The 20,302-nt window shown below is 44.9% G+C and overlaps 1 protein-coding gene across 6 annotated transcripts in view; it reads left to right on the top strand.

Annotated features, from left to right (window-relative positions):
• Positions 1-4,984: 4,984 nt before the first annotated feature.
• The window catches only part of AKAP12 (A-kinase anchoring protein 12), a 30,421-nt gene continuing 15,103 nt past the window's right edge, over positions 4,985-20,302 (top strand). The window contains exons 1-3 of one of the 6 annotated variants that reach the window (XM_059467336.1): positions 4,985-5,034; positions 5,134-5,371; positions 14,578-14,764. In XM_059467336.1, coding sequence (XP_059323319.1) covers positions 4,994-5,034; positions 5,134-5,371; positions 14,578-14,764 — 466 coding nt within the window. In that variant the 5' untranslated portion in view covers positions 4,985-4,993. Of the gene's footprint in view, positions 5,035-5,133; positions 5,372-5,824; positions 6,003-14,577; positions 14,765-17,445; positions 17,469-17,576; positions 17,779-18,125; positions 18,154-20,302 lie in introns of those variants that run through there. The other 5 variants (XM_059467339.1, XM_059467341.1, XM_059467337.1 and 2 more) reach the window with 5 other exon arrangements.

The following is a 20,302-nucleotide window of genomic DNA, read 5'->3' as shown; positions in this document are numbered from 1 at the left end:
ACTGGGCTCAGTCCTGAGCCACAGGGGTCTCCTCCAGAAGACAAAAGAGCCTCACTCACCTGCTGCTGGAACAATGGGATAATGGCATTAGGGGGACCTTCTGTGCCTCTTTATCTCTCTCCTCTGGGCATTCCTTCCTTGATGAGGAATTTCCTCAGAGCTCTGCCTGAAAGGCTTCTTGGGTGAGATGCGTTTATCTGTGCAGCAGATAAAACACTGCAGTGGAGGTCACATTCTTCCATCTTTGACACTGACTAAGCTTGCCTGCAAGCTGGTGTCCCCTTGCACCTGCACACCACATCATTTATTCTCCTATGGCACTGCATGACTATTATACTGATAACATGAAACTAAATTACAGCCTCACTGTATATTTCCCCTCCTTAGCTGGAAAGTGGACACTTGGCATTACAGGGGTATGATGAAACACAGTCCTTTGAGCTTATTCCTTCTTCTCTTATGAAAAGAATACTCATAGAGAATATGGTTTTTTCCTTCTTTATAAAGCCAAATTTTACATTTCTTCCTCATTTAAGAAAAAAATTTAATCCACTGTCACCTTCAAGCTTCAACACCCAAACATTGCCTCCTGGAAACACCAATATAATTATACAGACAGATCAGAGCCTGTCCAGTAACCAGAGCTCTTACAGGGTTGAGAGGGGACCATTTGGGCTGTGCCCAGGACATGCTGTGAATCTCTTCAGCCAAACTCCCAATGGGATGGACTTTTGTAGTCTCCTGCCCTGTCCCATGCCCTGCGAAGAATTGTCTGTGGGCAGATGACAACAGCTAGGCTCCTGAAGCTAAGATATCTGTCCAACACCTCCTGGGAAGAGCACGACAAGTGAAGAACTGGTGAGGAGAGAAACCACAGCGAAACTACAGAGAAATCAGAAATCACAGGCTGGGTAGTAGTAGAGAGGTAGTAGAGACAGATTGGTACTAGAGAAAACTACAGTCTGGGTTTCTCTCTCTCCTGAAACAGCTCTGGGTTGTCCAACAAGGGTCTCTGAGTGCTACAGAAATGTGCAACTACTTGCTGAATGACACACTTGCTACACAAATATGCCTTTACTGAAATAGCCATCAAATTCAAGACTGAAGTCAATTTCTGCTACTAACATTATTTTTAAATTGCACAGTGTGAGGAGCCAATTTAGTTTTGTTATGTGTGACACACAGATGTGTGTCCTTACCCATGAATAGGTTTTTTCTGATACAGATCACCTCTGTGATGTCAACCTATTAGATGTAAAGATTCTGCTCATTTTATCTGTTACTGTGATTTTTCTGGGATAGGTGAACTCCTGGGAAGTAAAGAAACAGTCTTCTACCAGCAAAATTTATTCCTTTTTCCTTATTTCTCACTATGGCATTATCAATTCCACTTGCAAAACAAGTATTTTTACACAGATTTTTGTAATTTTCTTCTTTTTATGCTCATCAGAATTTTGTTTGTCTGATACATATTAGCTCCTTAGGCATATCCATGTATTTCTAACAGCATCCTATAATTTCCTAACATAACTGGACAAGAGAGAGGGGCAAAAAAGCTGAAGATTGCAGTAAATACAGCTGAGGTGAAGTCAGAGCACTATATTCTCCATCCAGATCTAAGGTATGTTCTTGAGAGCTTCCCATTTTGAGAACACTTACACGATATGTTTCCACTTAGCTTTTATGCCAAAAATATCCCAATGCAGCTCCACCACTGATAAGGGAAGCAAGAGCCTTCATGTAAACAGGGCTCCAGGCAGCTGCTGGAGCTCCCAGCCACTGTCTCACACAAACCTGTGAACAGCCAGCCTGGAGGGGATATGGAGGAGCCCCTGGCTGGGCAGGCAGTCCTGTTCCCCATCACGGGTGCTGGGGACCAGCCCTCCCATGCCCACCTTGCTGCTGGCTCCCCATCCAGCCTGCTGCCCTCAGGACCAGCCAGAGCAGCCAACAGCAGCAAAGCTTGTGGCCACTTGCAGGGACCAACAGAGTCAAGGCTGGAAGGAGTGCATGGGGAAAATCATCGATGGGGCAGAAGACAGCAGGAAAATATTTCATCAACACAGGCTCACAGCCTGAGACATTTGGCTCATCTCTTCTGTACAAAAGCATCAGCAGTGGTTACATCAATCATAAATGCTTTTGGAAAAGAAGCATTTTTAAAAGTAAATAAATTAAACCCTGTCTACAGACTCTGCATTATAAATATCATTATGAAAGCTATGCAGGTTTCAGGGAAGTTTTAAAACAGTCATATGCTAGCTGCAATGCTGAAAGATTGTCCTGCCATTTGGAAGGTCTGTGCTTGCACCTCTTAGCAGCAGTTTCCTCAAAGATGTTTCACTGGAATAGTTTTAGATAACGTGCCAGTAGAGCTTTAATTATTATCTTTCTCGATTCCTTGGATTCACCCTAAAAAGTGTGCATGCGTTCTTTTGTCAAAAGCTTGAATATTCTTGCCTCAGTGCCAACACTTGATGACTTTGCAAGAGGACCAGAGGAAGCTTATGTGACTGCACTTCTCTGGGAAGTCTGTCAACAGAAACAGACATAGTGCCTGAACAACACTTAGATACAGCAGGAGGCAGTTGCAGGGTTCAGGGTAAAGGTCTGGGCAATAACCACCCAGCACACAGGCACAAGGCAGGGCAACAGGCTGACAAATGCCAGAGTCAGAGCTGTCATTCATCATGGTTCCTTCTGTACGGGCAGGGTGCAGACCATCAAGAATGGCAAATTGGGAACTGACCACCCTCTGGACAAGATTGGAGATGTCGGATATCTCTCTTAAAAGTTCCTATGCTAGATGTACTGCAGGAAAGAAAACAAATGCAAGAGGAAAGGAGACAGAAGCTGTGCCCATCTCAGAGATTATACAGAGATAGACAACAGCTCATGACTGTCTGCAGCACAAGCGTGCAGAACTGTGGTGGTTCAAAGTGGGGACAAGTCACAAGTGTACACACAAACTATCCTGCCAGCCTGTGCTGCTCAATGTTATCACCAGAAAGCCATCCCCAGCACATTTTATTTCACTGAATAGATGTAACCAAAGACTTTCTGCCAAAGGAAAGTAATTTGTGTTCAGAAAAAGGCCAGTGAATGGGCATTGAGGGGTGTCTCTCTCAGCTACAGTGCTTGCAGCATCTTTGCTCTGAGACTGCTGGGAACAGAGCCGGTGCTCCCAGGCACGAGCAAAGGACTGAAGAGCGAGTTTACATGGGAGGAAGGAGGCAGTGCTCTGGTTGCTTGCAGAGAAAGCATTTTGTGGTCAATGACCAGTGAAAAGAGAAATGATGTGGCACAGACCTTGAATTATGTCACATTTCCCTTCCTGAGGAACTCCCTGGCAAAACCCTGATCTCCCCACGGCACATGCCGTTCTCAACATCTCTGTGTGCCACTGAGCCCTACAGCCAGCCCTCCCCTCTCCAAAGCCCAGGAATCCTCTGTGTCTATGCCCAGGGTCCATGGCTGAAGGGGAACCCAAGACAGCCCTGCAGCAGTTGGGCTATTCTCCGCTGCACTTGCAAAGGAGCAGCTGAAGGCAGGGAGAAAGGCAGATTTGGTGGGGAATGGAGGTGGTATCAGCACTTTCTCCACCAGAGACACGGTGGAGAAAGGATGACAGCCAGGAAAAGCTGGGAACAGGCTCCTTGCTCCCTGTCGTGAGTGCTGGCTGGTAGGTGATCCAGAAGTACTGGGTGGATATGGGTAAGTTCCACCACGGGGACTCAGGCACTACTTAAAGCTCAGACCTGTATCTCATCTCTCTTCTGAAAATGATGACTAAGCAGAAAGGGGGAGATATTTATCCCAACTCTGTGATCCACAACACCAGTTTTGGTCTGCTGAACACAAACAATTCCAATAGCTTCTTGAGTTAGCTAAGGGAGATGATAAAAATGCTTTTTCAGTCATTGACTTGATGTGTGTTGATTTTTTTAGGGAAAAAACTGACCTGCATGTGAAGATTAGGCCCTTTGTAGAATGGAATTTTTTCAGAATTTTTTTAAAATAAAATAGTGCTTTAGAGGGTGAGGTTTAAATGTTCTAAAAGAAATCGTGTCTGTACTATAAATTCTTCAGACCATTCCTGATTTAACCATGAACTCTGTATAGCATAGGTACATGCATATGTTTAGAAAAAAAAAATATAGTTATGGTGAAGAACAGTTAATGGATCTGTTTGCTACCCATTGGGCACATTGTGGTTAGTTTAATTTAGTTTGCGCTCTATTTCACTGCTGATACCTTTGAAAGTAGCAGGTAAGAGCGTGCCTACATACATGCTGGTCCTGTATTTGTGGCATGGGAAAGATGCTTTGTGTATTCTGGGCTAGGAGAGAAACTACCCTCTCCTTGGCTTTCCTTGCTTGTGCCAGGATCTGCTATGAATTAATAACTGGGAATCTACCCTGCATGACAATTTAAAAAAAAGAAAAACCAAAAACACCACAGAAAACACCCCACCCACCAACAAAAAGAAGTCCAAAAAACAAAAAGGCGGCTTGATCTTTTTGTTTCTTCAAAGTTGCCTAAGACATGGGACCTTACATTTCTGCATCAGCTGAAAGCTGGACGTCCTTCCCTCAGGCAGGCCCAGCATGGCCGAGGTGCGGAGCCGGCGCTGAGGGCTGCTGGCCGCGGAGCCGAGCGCCCGGGGCAGGAGGCGGCAGGAGCCCCGCGGGGGGCGAGGGCAGCGTGGCCGGGCGGGGGATGCGGTCCCTGGCCCGGAGCCCGTGAGGGTGCCGGCGGGTGGGCGCTCGTCGCTCGTCCCGGCCCCGGGGGAGCGGCGAGGGGCCCGAGGAGCTGAGTCAGCGCCGCGGTGCCGCCGCGGAGGGCCGGGGGCCGGGCGGCGCCCCCGCCCCGGCGGTGCCCGGGAGGGGCGGGGAGAGGCGGCAGCGGCGGCGGGCAGGGCGCTGCCCCCCTTGGCCGCTCCTTATCAGCCCGGTTTGATGCTGCAAGGCGTGTCCGGGGATGTGCTCATGTGATGGAGCAAGAGGCAGGCGGGCGGGGGGACCAGGGGAGGAGGTGATTTTCCTCGCTGCTCTCGCTCGCGCTTTTTTTTTTTTTCCATTCCCTTTCCCCCCTTTTTTTTTTTTTTAAATTTCCCCCTCTCGCGCCCTAAAGGAGTTTGCGGAGAGCCGGGCTCCTTCATTCTCGGCTGTGCCGCCGCCGCCGCCCACCGCCAGCCCCCGCCCGCGGCTCCGTACGGCCACGGGGCAGCGCCATGGGCGCCAGCAGCTCCGCCGAGCCGGCCGCCCCGCAGGACGGGGCCGGGGCCGCCACCGAGCCCCCCAGCACTCCCCCGGAGCCGCTGCCCGCAGAAGACGCGGCGGAGCCCCAGCCACCGGAGGAGCCCGCCAAGGTAAGGCAGGGGCGGCGGGAGGGACGCGAGGCGGCGGCTCCCGCCGCACCCCCGGGCCGGGGAAACTTTCCCGCCGCGGCTGCGGCCACCTGCCGCAGCGCTGGGCGCCCCCCGGAACGGGCGCGGAGCCGGGGCGCGGCGGGGCCGGGACTGCGCCACGGCCGGCGCCGCAGTCATAAAACTCCCGCCGGCGGCAGCAGCGGCGGGGCGGGGGGCGAGGGCGGCTGCGGAGGCGCCGCCGCTTTTGTGCGCGGCCGGGGCGAGAGGAGCCGCACCCACCCGCGGCGAGGTCTGCGCCAAGGAGCCTCCTGACTGCGGTCCTGCGGCCGGATCGCCGCGGCTCTCCGCAGCCCCCCCCGCTCCATCCTCTCCCCTCCCGAGGGAGCAGGTGGGAGGCGCGTCGGGGCGCGGCTCGGCAGTGCCTTCGGCTGGGCGCCAGCCGCGCTGTGCCCCCTCTCCCGCCCCGTCCGCACCCCGCGGCTCGGCTCACCTGAGCCGCCGCCCCTCGCCAGCCGCCCGGGAAAGGGGCGGCGGTGTCGGCGGCGAGGGCTGGAGCCATGCCTGTGGTGCGGCCCGCTGTCGCACCGCATAGGGGCAAACTCCCAGCCCGTGGGGAGAGAAGGAGCTCTAGGTATGTGTGATTTAAAATAAGACGTTGAAGAATTGAAAGAAATTCTTTTAAAGCATGTCTGGTGTTTAAAAATAGATTATGAATGAAGCCATTTATCCCTCTGGAATAGGCGCGTTTAGGGGATTTTGGGACTGAAAGGGAGGTTATGTGCATCTGTGTGTTTACATAGCGTGGCTTTCGGGAGTTAGTGAGGGGAGAAATAATGCCACGTTCTGCCGAGATCCCCTTCTTTGGGCTCTTCGGAGTTTGGGTGCTCAGAGCAGAGAGACTCCGAAGTTTCTGTGACTGGTGCGTGGGTGTATTAGAGCTTGAGAACCGGTTATGACTTTGTTTCTTTGACCTTGTGGTTCAGATTTAACTTTCAAGTTGAATTTCCCATAGTTCCTGGCTGCCACTAGACCTCCTTGGGCGTGTTTTGACAGATTTGAAAACCACATTGCGAATGAACTTTAAATTAATTAAGATATATTTTATTTTTTTTAAACTAAATAAGCATTGGGGGTTGATGTTGGTTCACAAAGTATTTAGCAGTTTTGTCGGGCAGTTTTAGAATTCAGATGCTGATGTTTAGAAAAGCGGGAATTTATATCAGGCAAGCATTTGGCTATTGTGGTTGTTTAAAATTTAAGATAATGCGACTTTGAAGAAGGGACATAATATTCATAGCCATGTTTATCCAGTTATGGGAACTAAGGCCTTCTAAAAAAAGGAAATCACAGTAATACTGTTCTCAAGTGCAGATTATTATTAATACTGTGTTTTATGTCTTCTGAGCTTTAGGAAAAATGTCTTCTAGTAGATTTTTGCCTGATTATTCAAGCAGAACTGTTTAAAATTCCGGAGGTTCTTTTACCATTTCGCTGCTATAAGAAGTTGTATTATTGCTGTTCTCATAAAACAGCTGGTTTTGCCTTCCATTACATTGCATAAAAAATCAGTTTTAATGAAGTTTAGTCATACTTTTTTTGTGTCTCATTTAGTCTGTCTTACTAAAGTAAAGTAACTCTATGCAGATTTGTGACACAGTTTTTCATCATTATTCCTTCCAGCTCTTTGAATTTGAAAATTACCAGGTCTTGCAATGCCCCTGGAGAAATCTGTCAGACAGCTAATATATTTGTGGAAGATAGGGAATCTTTTGGAGGGTGGTCTTCTATCTTGCATTTTCCAAATTAAAATGCTTATTACAACCTTTTTAGAAGAAAAAACTTTGGAAAATTACTTCAGTGGAATCCATCTTGAGTGAGCCTTGGCAAGGCAATTACAAATAAACCATCTAAGCAACTAGTCTTGTACAGGATATAAAATCCCAGAGAAGTTGTGCTTTCTTTTGTGATGTGAAATCCTTGAAATATTTAATTAAAATTTCTTTCATGATGTAGTTGCATTTTTTACAAGATGATAAATCTTTTCGCCTTTTCTTCTAGAAAGGAAAAAATTTATAGTCATTAAGCTGTTTTGTTACTCACGTGTGACTCTTTGGCCAGGTACCCGTTTTTGATGTCCAGGTTAAAAAAAGGGAGGGTGTATGTTTCAGTGTTGCTCACTTCTACAGCCTAGGGACCTTGGAAAGCACTTGGTCTGCAGAGCTTTGGGCCCTGGCTTGTGAGCACGGTGGGTTAAATGTGGGCTCCTGTGGTGAGTACCTCAGCTGTTGACCCATCTTCTCAAAAGTTCCTCATAAAGCAGCTCCAAAGTTTCCAGCTTGCCACAGTAGTAGGACTTGAAATGGGCAGATGTCTTTACTGTAGCAGACAAGACTTAAACTCCTGCTCAGTGGAGGAGCTGCTCCTTATCTTGCATAGCCACCACTGTGGGAAGCCACCTCTGCAGGCAGGTGTGGGAGATCCTGGTGGTACTAATCCATTCAGCTGCCTGAACTGAATTAATCAGATCTGTGAATTGACACCTGAGGTCCTGCTGAAACCAAGAGGCAGGGTATGGTTCTACAGAAGGCTGATTTTTTGTGATGGAGTTACCTCCTTGCTGTTGTAGCAGCAATGCTTTTTTTCCCCCTCCTTTTCTTCCTCCCCTGTTGTTCTTTGTTTTGCTTTAGATGACACAGTCTCACTTGGCTGTGTTGTGTCCTAACCTTGCCTTTCTGTAAGCAGATTAAACTCACTAACCCTTCAGGAAACTGAAATTTATTCTTGCTGGACCATTTTCCTGATCTGCTTGTGAGTTCGACTCCTACATTGGAGAGGTGAGACCGAGAACCAGGACTAGGCAAGCATTTGCAGCAGGGCAGGAGGGGAAATGAAAAAAACTTCTCCTGTTGGTAGCAGTGAGCTGGTGAAAACTCATTGAAACCTCAGGGGCAGAGTGTCCTGAACAGCATGGAGGCCTGAAGCTTCGCCTGAAGAGGATTTATTAGATTTACTAGTGCTAGAAGTAGGAACAAGATCTTTCTGGTCTTGAAGAAGGCCAAATGAAACTTTGATGTCCTGAACTGACAAAAGCCATGGCGATGTCTGGTGAGGTGGTTCATGTGCTCCTGTCTCCTCCCCAGCGCACCTGCATCTTCTCCTTTATTGCATCTGGCACGGTGTGAGCTCATTCAAGGAGCTAAGTCCCTGGAAAACTGTTCCAGTTCTTTGGCAAAGTCATTCTCTACTGACTGAGTGAGATGTGTTAGCCTCTGGGACTCAGCAGAAACTGCAGGTACAGGGGAGCAGGCAGGATCTTGTGTCCGGAGTTGGACAAGAAGCTGGGTCACACTTGTGTTGGTGGCAGCATGTGACTGGATTGGTTTGGGCATCTCCATTTTGTGAGCACCTTCTCTGTTCATAGCAGTGATGTGGCTCTCACCCAACTTCCAATTTTGATGCTAAGCATTGGAGAGATGGAAAAAAATGCCAGCATGGTGCCCTCCCATGAGACGGAAGGTGACTTCAAACCAGGATAGCAGTGTCGTCCTACCAGCGTTGCAACTAACAGTGACAATCACACATGTGCCACTTCTATTTTATTTAGAAGTTTGAGGTGCCAGCTTTAATACAGGTTTTTTTCCATGGCCTTGTGGAAAGAGCCAAGCTCTGTTGGAGCAGCTACCTGAAACAGAGTAGGGAAACTTCCAGAGAGAGAATCTGGAAAAATACGGGCATGCTAATAAGCTATTTTTGCTTGGTTTGTCAGAGATAATATTTTCATGGGGATTGATGGCTTGAAGATGTGGTGTGGTGGATTGCTGGCATTCAAGGGCCCCCGCTTGAGCAGCAAGTCATTCACGCAGTGTTTTCGTGGTGGCTCCCATTTCTAAGTAGTAACTTGATTATGCTACCTGTGTTGTAATGAGAGCAAGTGTGGGCTAGACAGTAAATATTTGGAACTGTCTCTTCTAAAGGGCTTACCAGCTGAGATGTCAGAGTGTCTTATTGTCCGAGTGCCTGACAAATAACAGCTGGGGCAGACTTACATCTGCTGCTTAAACAACTGCGTTCTGGTGAGGGAGCTGAGTCAGCCTGAAAATACTACGTTAGCAGTGGTGAAACGAAGCTTATACGAGGAAAGTCCCTAGACTGTGTCTCTGAGAGCCCAGTTTGACACATTTGGTCTCAGGCTGCAGAGTTCCCCTGGTTCAGCAGGGTCTGATTCCCATTAGATACTTCTTTTCCATCTGGGGAGGAAGAGACTGGTACAATTCAGTGGTAAGGTTTGGAGGGCTGACCATGCCTGTGGAGTGGCTGGGGTGAAAGAATAAAAATGTGTCATTGAAAAAATGCACAATGGAAATTGGTGTCGTAGCGGCACCAAAAGCGTGAAATAGCCCCCTGGTAGAGGAGATAAGAGGGAGGTGGTGGAGGGAGTGGCCGGGCACTTTGAAAGCCGAGGCAATTAGCTTGTGTTTGATGTGGTGGAGGCTAAAGAGATGCAAAGAGGATCGTCGGGACTTTGAAAGTGCTCCAGGTTGGAAATGCAAGCCTGGGTGTGGTTGCTGAGAGGAGAGGAAAGTGCTGCGTGCTCAGCCCTTGTTCTGACTGGTGCTTAGAGCCTGGCTGAGCTGTACCTGTGCAATGCTTCCATGAGGTGCTGTCTGAAAGAGCTGAAAGGTAGGAGACCTGGGAAGGAGCTCCATTGGCATCAGGCTTCAGAATAGCAGACTGGGAGTGGTGTTTCTTTCACAGGTTGCAAAAAGAGATCACAGGGATGAATTGGGTGTAGAAACTTTTTGGTGTTTTGACTGTTTTGTTTTATCCATTTGGATTTCGAGGGTAGCCATCCATAAGGAGGTGTCACAGTGAAATCAAGCTGAGAATTGGGGGAGAATAGGGTAAATGAGGAGCTGAAAGGTGAGGAGCAAGTTCTTGGCTCTGTCTGCAGGAGGCAGAAATAAGGTAATGAAGTTAAGTGTGCTGTTATGTGCCTTACAGAGGAGGGGCCTTGTGTTTTCTTCACCTGGAACTTGCAGTATCCCACAAGCCTCTAATGTTTAGCTAATGCAAAACAAGACAAACTGCTGTGAACAAAGAGTTGGAATGATCCAATTTTTTTCTTTTCCCAAGTGTTGGTGTTTGAAGTTCTTTTTAATGAAGCAGTATGTGCTAAAGGCAGACCCCCTGAGCACAGCAACAGTCTTTCCCACAGTTTCAAAATCAAACTTCAGGAAAAATATTAGGGACCATTATGTTAGTTTGCTCAGTTGTTCAGACAGCTGGATCTGGCTATTTTAGTAATCTAATGTAGAATCAGTGTAGCAGGATTAACAGAATGAAGCAAAATTAACTCTGGTACGTTTGGGCCTGGTGTGAGGAATCCCTGGAATGATTTGGGTCTGGTACAAGGAATGTTGGGAATGATGGTCATAGCTGGTGGGGGAAGAGGCTGGGTGCTGTGAACCCCTCAGGAATGGTGCCTGAAGGAAGCATCCACTAATGTACAGTGAGATCTGGGACCTGCAGTCCATCCACATCTCATGCAATTTGTCTGTTAATTTATCCATTTTCAATTTTGTGTGCGTTTTATGGGATCTAACAGTTGGGCCTGCTGCTGGATGCACGATGGAGCAGAAGCTGCTCTTGGTTAGAGTGATGTGGGCAACAAGCCCTGTGCGTTTTAGTCTCGTTAGCTGGGTGTCTGCCCTTTGCTTCCATCTTTGTGGTGAATGTGAGGCAAATATTAAAAAAATGTATGCAGGATGTACAGTAGTGGCGGGACAGAAACTGGAGTGTTGCTTTGCTAATGGCCCTTTGTTTTGGGAATGAAGAAGCTGAAAGATCAGTGAACTGGATAACCAGTTCCCCTTGGTTTCTCCCATGTTCATGAGACAACACATTCATAAATTAATAATCAAAAGAGTGTAATGAATGTGTGCCACAAAAAACTGATAAATGTTGGTAAACCTGCCAAATGTAATGTCTCATTACTTGTAGATAAATGCGTAAAGATGAACAGAGAGATTCCTAATACTGTTAATTTTTGTCTTTTTAAACTTTGTTTTCACCCATCTCTCTAAACTCTGTTGTATTTGTCTAAGCTTCACAACTATTCTCAATGGAATTAAGAGCACTGCTCACCAAATTAGATATAATTGGACTAAACTGCAGTTTAGATCCCTTCAGAGAAATGAAGCAGTTAATGTGAAGGAAAACTGAAATTAGTTTCTTTTGAGGACTAATGCAGTGGGACATACTGCACTGACCCTTGTAAAGAGCCTGAGCAACTTTTTTTAGAACAATTTTTTTTTCTTTATTTAAACTAATGATGCTGTTATGTCTCCTTTCACTTTACAAACTCCCCAAAGGTTTCTTCTCTTTTGCATGTTTTAATTTGGAAAAAATACTATTGTTTTATTAGTTTTGATTATTCAATTATTTAAAGCAGAACACTTGATTTGAAAATCTAAGTTTGCCTTCCCAAGGCCAAGAATCACATCAAACTCTTTCCCAAGAGACTGGAGTAAAAAAGTAGGGTTATGTTGCAAGTCTGGTCAGATTTGAAAATACTGAGGTTTTTCCATGTATTTACATTTTTTACTCAGTTGTGACAGATGGATCCTGTTTCCAAAACTGAATTTACGTACAAGGTGAACAGGGATTATAATTATACTGGCTGGTTGTAAAAACTGCCTATAGTCTTACATTTAGTGATGTTTTATATTTAATTATGTTTTTCATACTCGAAGCTATTGCAGATTTAACAGATCCAAAGGGTTATCTGCTAGACCATGTGACTTCTGAATTTTGGTCTGAAATCCCCAATCTTTAGGATTATATAAAGTCACTGTTTTCCTGAATGCACCAAAACTATAGAATAAATTCAGAGCTGGGGTAATAGCAAGTACTACCATTGTTAATATTTTATCCTAACAGTCTGTGCTTGATTTAAAACGGAGCCAAGCTGTACTGCCTTGAGGTACCAAGCTCCTTTGTACTCTGGTTCTTTGCAGAGCCCACTGGTGCTTATCAGGCACATGGTTGACTGTGTCTGTACATGTGTGTCCATACATGGGACTGGCTTTAAAATGGTGTGCTGCCCAGGGGAGGTTTGGAAAGAAAGGCAGAGAAATCTTTGAATAATATGAGGAATGCTAAGATATTCAGTGCTGTTGCCTTTCTTGTGACTTGAAAGAATTGTTGGTACTAATTCTGAGAGTGTCATCTTGAAATAGTTATCCATGGCTTTTTCTTCAGATAGACAAATTTCCTGAGAGCCAGTCAAGTCAAGGTTGTTCTTGTGTTTGCAGGACTAGCAGGTGTCTTTCAAGAATGAATCATTACAACTTATTATTTATTAAAAAATTAGTGAAGGTCCTCTACTGAATTTGTGCTGAAGAATCTTAAAGCCCTTTCAGAATCAGGCTGTTCTTTTCTATGTCTTGATTTTCTCAATTGTTTTTAATTGGTTACTCCCATTCAGCTAATGCTGTGTGCAACTGCAGAGGAGCTTCCCAGGGTTTACATGCCTTTGTTCAGTAGTGTGGTGTCTTTATCCCTCCTGAGCTCCCGTGTTTTAGATTTATGGGAAGGATGATGTGAGAAGCGGGAATGTAATCTGAGTGTTGAGCCATTCCGTATTTCTTCTATTTAATATCTGGTCTCAGCATGTGAAAACTCTAAAGCCAAGTTATTCCATCTGTGGTATTGGCAGTGGAGCAGAATGGGATCCTTTTTTGTGAGGTGGATTATGTGGCTGTGAAAGGCAGCTTTGAGGAGCGCAGCAACACCGGGTGGAAACAATTTGGCTTAATTAAGGGCTTCTGAACTGAAAATTGGGAACCTGAATGCACACACTTCATTGCCTGTGGAAGTGGGGTACGGCGCTTCTCCCAGATCTCCCCCAGCATGTGAGAAGAATCTGATGATTAAGAGGAAAGCCCTTTTCCTGGCTCTCTGTCTGCTGATTTGAAATTCTGTTGCAGCAGGCTAATTACTAGTAAAAATAAGTAAATAGATTTCCCCATTCAGTTTTATGTGGGTGGGGGAAGGGGCTGGAAGAGAATCATCAGGAATGTGGCATCTTCCTGATCCTAGTTTGGTGCTTCAGGCATGTGGTTGTTAGATCCCATCTTTGGGTGTAATGTATCTGTGGTACCTTTGATTAATTAACAGGGCTTCAGTGGCAGTATTTTGGGAGTACAGACAAATCATAAGACAATGATACGTAATTAAAGTTTGCTATTCCACCAGAGGAACTTCAAACCTTCGCTTCAGGAATAATGGGTAATTAGTTGAAATGGTTTCTGTTGGAAGGTAATAGGTTCAGTTGAAGAACTAGTTCATTAAAAGGTAATCAATAAATTAAAGGGTAATTAAGTATCTTATAATGACCACAACACGTTCCATGCTTTTAAAAAAAAATGCTTGTGAAAGTATATTTCTTTTAATAGGGAAAGTCAATGCAATTTCTGGAAATAATTAGAATGTGTCAAGTGTGGAAGCTGAAAAACAGATTCTTCTTTTTGCATATGTTAGCAAATCTAGAAAAAATATTTCAAATGCTTTGAGTCCCAAAGAATTGTAAAGCTCTTTCCTCCTGTAAGAATAGTTTCTGCCTAGTAACAGAGGTCCAAAAATTCTAGTTTTAATCTCAGTTTCACTGCATTTCCTCATGGGAAATTCATATGTCTTCTGCTTTGTGTCCCGAATAGTTCAGTGTCTTTGTAGTTGTATTGTTGATGATGATAAGATAAGCCCATCAGTAGAGGTGCAATACCAAAAGCTGTATTGTAGAGAGGATTCATTCATATATCAGAGCAGTTGTGCCAGACACTTTGAATGAAGAATTTCTTCCCATCAGCTAGATTCACCTTATCCTTTTCCTTCATGGAAGAAATCAATTTCTACACAAGGTTATAGGCCATGGTCTGTAAGACCTGCTTCTTCTGTGTATTTCATGCAGGAGAGCAGAAAGATAAATAGTCCCAGATTATGTGTTTTGTTTTTTTTTTTCCTCACAGAAGTACTTTTATTTAATGAAGTTAAAATGGCTTGCATGTATATATTCAAAATGAGAGTGAAAGAACAATATTCTGTAGGAGTTGGGGGGGAATCCAGCCTAATACTGACATTTTCTTTTTCTTTCCTTCTCTCTTTATCTTTCTGTACTACTGTCCTTCAATCAATATTTGACCACACAGGCTTTAAATGCAAGTTTGCCAGTACCTGATGTTGGTGAAGACAGTTTGAAGGATGATGCCTCACCACAGGAGCCACTGCAGCTGGGAGCTGTTACAGCATCTAAGGAATTGGGTGGGCAGCAGTCAGAGGTGGCTTCACCGCTCCAAGAACAACCCGGAGAGCAAACAGAGTCTGCTGGAGCAAATGGTGAGTACAAACCCCTGTTCAGTGCACATGCCTTAGAGGCCTGCATGCTGAATGGGATGAGAAGTAGAAATGGGGATTGACTAGCTGTGTGCTGCTGAACAGGTATTACTCAAGTGATCTGTTGTTGCTCAGGTGCTTCTTGGGCACTGTTTTGTGGGAGATGTTTTCTCTGTAGGAGAGAGTTCATATGACAAGTGGCTTGTGGACTGAAGGTGTTGGTGTCAGTGGTGGACATCCACTTGTTAGGAACAGCTCAGATTCCACTTCTTGTGTTATGCCTGGTGCATAGGCCTGTCCCTTCATAAGGCAGAAATCCTTTATATGTTAATTCATCAGTGGTATTAATGATAAATGATTCAGTACTCATAGAAAGGGACAGGCTGCTAATCCTTTGGTTTTACCTGATGAAAGTTCCCTTTCCTACAGCTTTTAATTGGATTTGCATTGGGACCACAAAACCTTTCTCATCATAGGCATGCCAGTCTGTTCTGTCTTGGGACTGTCTCCCTTGCCTTGCTGCACAGTCAGGAATGTGCTGTTCTTTCTCCTGTGTGATCTGGCAGCCCACCTTTCCTGCTCTCATCAGCCTCTTCTTGCTTCCCTCTGTTCCTGTTCACAGGCGTGTGTTGAGAGATCTGCTTCAGCAGTCCTGCTCCCTGCTGACTTCTTGGCAGGATGGCAAGAGGGAGGGCTTTTCATTCAGAGCAGGAATCTAATGCTGCTGGTGGTGAGCTGGGAAGGGATGGTGACAGGGTACGAGGCACTGTCTTCAGTATCAGCCTGTAGAGTGCCTTAAAGGCACATGTGTAACCTGTGGTGTACTCTAGGGTTTGAATCCTGGTAAAAGCAATTCTTTGTCACATCTTCACATTAATTCCCAGTAAAAGGCTACCATATCTTATCCTGAGCCTTTGTGCCTTTTTTTTTTAAATCATATCAGTAGAGACTTTTGACACTATAAAAACAGAATGCAACTTGTTTTATCTTTCATGAAACTCCACTTCTCTAAAATTTTACTCTTAAGTGGACAGGGATTGGGGGGAGGATACTCACTAAACAGTGTCACAAAGAAGAAGAAAATACTTGATGTTTGGAAGTAGTGTCAGAAGATTTTGTGTTGATGTTTGGAATTAGTGTCAGAAGATTTTGTGTTGATATTCAGCTTCTTGATCAAGTAAAAGAAAAGGCCATCATCAAAAGGGCATGAGTTCCAAGCCAATAGTCAAAGATTATAATTATTTTTGAAGAATCCTGGGTAGTTTCAGTTGTTCGGAAATCACATTCCTAGGATATGTAATGAAGAGGTGAGAAGCTTCCTCTGAGTGCAGGTAATTATGTGTAACCAGTTGCATGGCATGATGTGAACACACACAGCATTAGGAATCTGGATTTGAGTAGGCTGCCTGAAAAACCTTGACTTTGTTTTGAGAATCATCTCTCTGTGGTTGTGTGATATTCCTATTCAGTGGAGCCAAGTCCACATGGTAGCGTTATTTACATGAAAGGGAAAACGGTACTATGTGTTTGCTCTTAAAGTGAAAAAATCCTTTTATGAAGATGATGCAGCGTGTATTTGCTGGTAATGATAGATGAAAGTGACATCATCTATAGAGACAAATAAAACTTGCCCAGTTGAGCACTAAAAAGAGTTCTTCAAATAAAGGTCATGTTCAGATGTTTCTTTTTGTCCACTCCTCTGAACCTTAGACAGTCTGGTCCACCTCATCTGTCCTTAGGCAGATGAATAAAGATGGAGAAGAGGTATCTCTTAGTTGCTTCATGCAGACAAATCTTTCCACATAGAAAAATCTCCCATTTTAGTGCTACACTTCATGTTCTACACTCATTGTTTATTTCACCTTGCTTGCAAGTCTAAACTCAGAAGTAAAGTGTTGTGTAAACCAAGCACTGAAACAAAAGTGTTTGCCTACAGTAGTGTTTATGATTAAAAGTTTTTTGGTGTGGTTGATTCTTGTCATCATTATTTGAGTCTTGCATTCAAAAGACCACTTGAGAGACGACTTAGACTTACTAAAGTTGCCACTATAAAATGAAATTAACCAGATATTGTGGTAAATTGGCTGGGAAGTTGGCCAAGAGTCAGAGAGATGAAGGCTCAAAGTATCATCAGAACTTTGGAGATACTCAACATAATCAGTTGTAATCAAAAGAGAAATAGTGTTGCTATTATAGGAGGGCACCTGTATTAGATACCGAGCCTTTACATTTTATTTTATTATATTGCGTCCCTTTTTTACTATCAGTAGGAGCATTAAATTATTATACAAGTATCTGGAGTCTATGAAACTCCTGACAGCAGAATTTGAGGCAATTTATAAGTAATTAGGTTGTAGAGAGTTCCAATTAAAAAAACCCTTCAGAGAAATGAAAACAAAACAAACCCAATCCAACCCCACAGTAACAGGCAAAGGAGCAAATATTTCAGTGTGGAAGAACAGACGTGGTTTTTGTATGGTTTTGTTTATATCCATGGGGCTTTTAAGCAGCATCTATTGAGGCTGGGTGTGGATGCCTTGTGGGAAGCTGCATCGGGCAGGAATTACAACAGCGGGAACTGAAGCGGGCGGCTGGTTCGGAAGCGGCGGCCGGCGCTGTTCCCTTCGGGGCAGACGGAGATGATGAGGGCTCGGAGCGGCAGTTCCGAGGCGGACCCCGAGAGGCACCATCCTTGTGCCGGCCAGCGGTGGGAAGAGCCGGGCGGGCGGGGGGCGGTCTCGGGCGGGGCCCGGGGCTGTCCGGGACGGGGGGGAGCGACCGTGGGGCTCGGGGGAGAGCTCAGCCCGCCGACGGGCAGACTTGCATCAGGCAGGCTCTCCGTCGGCCGGCCGGCCGTCCGTCCGTCCGTCCGTGCAGCCAGCCGGGTGCCGGGGGCTGGAAGCGCCGCTGCCGCCGGCTGGGGCTGCCCCGCGGCCCTGGGAGGAACCTCGGAGCGGGAGAGGGAGTCGGTGGTGTCGGTGTGGCTTCAGCCATGCTGGGGACAGTGACGATGGCGGGTAAGCGGCGTGGCCCTGCCGGCACACGCGGTTTGCTCCCGGGCTGTGCGGGCGGCAGCAGCGTGCCCATGCCGGGGCTGGGCGGTGCGCCGCTGCCCGGGAGCCCCGGAGCGCCGAGCCCCCGGGGTGACCGGCTCTGGAATTCCTGGCAGGGCCTTGGGAGTTAAAAGGTCTGCCTTAAGTGTTTTTATCTCGGTGAGAACCGCTTCCAAGCCAACGCTGCTGGAACTTCAGGAAGTGTCATATCGCCTCAGTCGGACGTACGATGTGGTACCTGTGATACGGGGCTTTGTGAATGTGGAGGTGCTGGCTGAGTGTTTTTCTGCGGGATGGGGCTATGACCTGGTGTCTGAAATCGGGGAATGGAAAGAAAAGGTAGTGACTGCACTGATGGTGCTATTTTACATCAGTCAGGCAATAAGGCAGTAAAATACCTTAAGAGCTAAATTTGGTGAAATTGGAGGGAATATGGAAGTTAGCATCGTTTATATGTTGTAAAAATATTTGCATGAGAGAAATGAAGCTGTTGCTCTATTGTTGTTTTATCTTAACAAAGCGAGATTCAGAGGGGATTAGCACAGTGGCAAAGGGGAGTGTGTGTATGGGGGGCAGCGGGATCCCAGCCTGCAGTACCAAAAACTCAATGCTGTGTGTGCTGAACTCCACACATCTTACTTCAGGAATTAGCACACAAGCCACTGAAGCTGAGAGCTAATACTGTAAACTAATTGGACTTTCTGAAAAGATGACTTCTGGAGGAGCAAAGAATTAAAAGAAAAAACGTTTTTTCAAAAAACTTATGTCAAAGAAAGACAAACATGCCTTTCTCTGGGAGACAAAGTGCTATTATTAAATTTAAATAACCAAACCCCGGATTTTTTATGGTTTTTTTTTTTCCCCTAAAGATAGCTAATTTGCATCAGAATTTCTCTCAGATTGATGATATATGGCTCTAGCTATCTAGGAAATCTTTATTTCATTGTATTAGTAATTACTCTCTTGTATATTGTTTGCTAGAGCCAGTGGATGAATTCAACAAATAGGGGGAGTTTATTCATGCAAAATACTCCAACTTTACAATACATATGGACAACAAAGCCGTAGAAGTGCGGCTCCGTTTGGAGCGGGCCCTGGGGAGGACTGTACGTGATTTGAATCAGTGAGTAGTCGAGGAGATATCCTACTGCTGTTTACAATAGGGTTTTCATTAAACTCGATGCTTAATGAGCTTATCACATGCTGAGTCTTTTTCCTCAAGGGCTCTCTATTTTTTTTATTTCCTTTTATTGTTAGCAATTAAAGGTTAAACTGTTTTTCAAAAGCAATGTCTTTATAGGTTTGCAGAGTTTTGATTGCTTGAGGTTTTCTTATTTAATAATTCCTGTGGAAGAACCTTAGATTTTCACTGCAGCACAGCTGCTTCTACAGTACATTTCCCAAGAACTGCATTTAGCTTGTGGTATGTGTTACCATTTCTTGGAAGGGACAGGGAACTTCTGCTTATTGGTATGCAGGAGTGTATTAAGCTGTCATGTGTCTAATTAGTGCAGATGTAGCTTCATCTCCTTTGTGGTGAGTTTGTGATGTTTACATTAGGCTTTATGTGGTCGTTTTGATAAAGAAAAAATTTCAATCTGCTTTTCATTGTTCATTAATCATTAGGGGTTCTCAAAAATGTCTCAGGGTTTACTGGCCTGTATTGCTTATCCCATCTTTGTTGCTAATGGAGCCATGAATTTTTTCCCCTCAAAGACCCAAGTGCTAGAGTTGTGTCTATCTTATGCTTAGTGAATACATTTTATTTAAAGAAGCAGAACCGAGTCACTGAATGTGTGATGTGGACAGCATGTCTAACCATGTTATTTCATAAATATTTGTAGCATGCTGGTTTGGTTCCCAAACAGAACAGCTGTGCTGGTCTGAAAGCAGTTTATTATTGTGAGTGTATTTAATGAAGAATTTTTAACTACAGCAACTATATCTAAGCCATAGCTAGTGACACTTCTGGCTTTAAAAGGCTTCTGTTTGTTTTTAAAGAACTACAGTGTTTTCTGGTTTTTAGGGCTGTTTCTTGAAACACTGAAATGAAAAAAGAAATATCTTGAATAAATGAAATACATAACTTTTCCTGCTGGAATTTGAGAAGCTGGGCTCAGAATTGGAATTTGAGAAGCTCTGGGTTGGAGCAGACAAGTACAGCTAAATCAAAATCTTCTAAAAACAAAGATTTTTTGGGGATTGTTAGAATGCTACAGTATCATAGTCAAAATGATTGTGTGTTTGAGGTTTTTGTTTGTTTGTTTGTTCAGTTACTTTTCTATGATGTCGTTTTCTGGGGATGCTGCTTTTGCTTTCTAAAGGAGCTCTAAGCCATGAAAAAATAATAGGTATTTTGCAGCTTGTTCCTTTTTTCTGATTTTAAAAATAATCAAAAAGTATGTGAGATTTTAAAACCTAACTCTTCAGTTGCTACTGAAGTACCAGAGAACTGAAGACTAAATAATACTTGTTTCAAAAGCTTTGA

Source organism: Ammospiza nelsoni, chromosome 3 (assembly GCF_027579445.1).
Source record: "Ammospiza nelsoni isolate bAmmNel1 chromosome 3, bAmmNel1.pri, whole genome shotgun sequence".
Taxonomy (NCBI): Eukaryota; Metazoa; Chordata; class Aves; order Passeriformes; family Passerellidae; genus Ammospiza; species Ammospiza nelsoni.
This window is presented reverse-complemented; position numbering and strand designations above follow the sequence as displayed.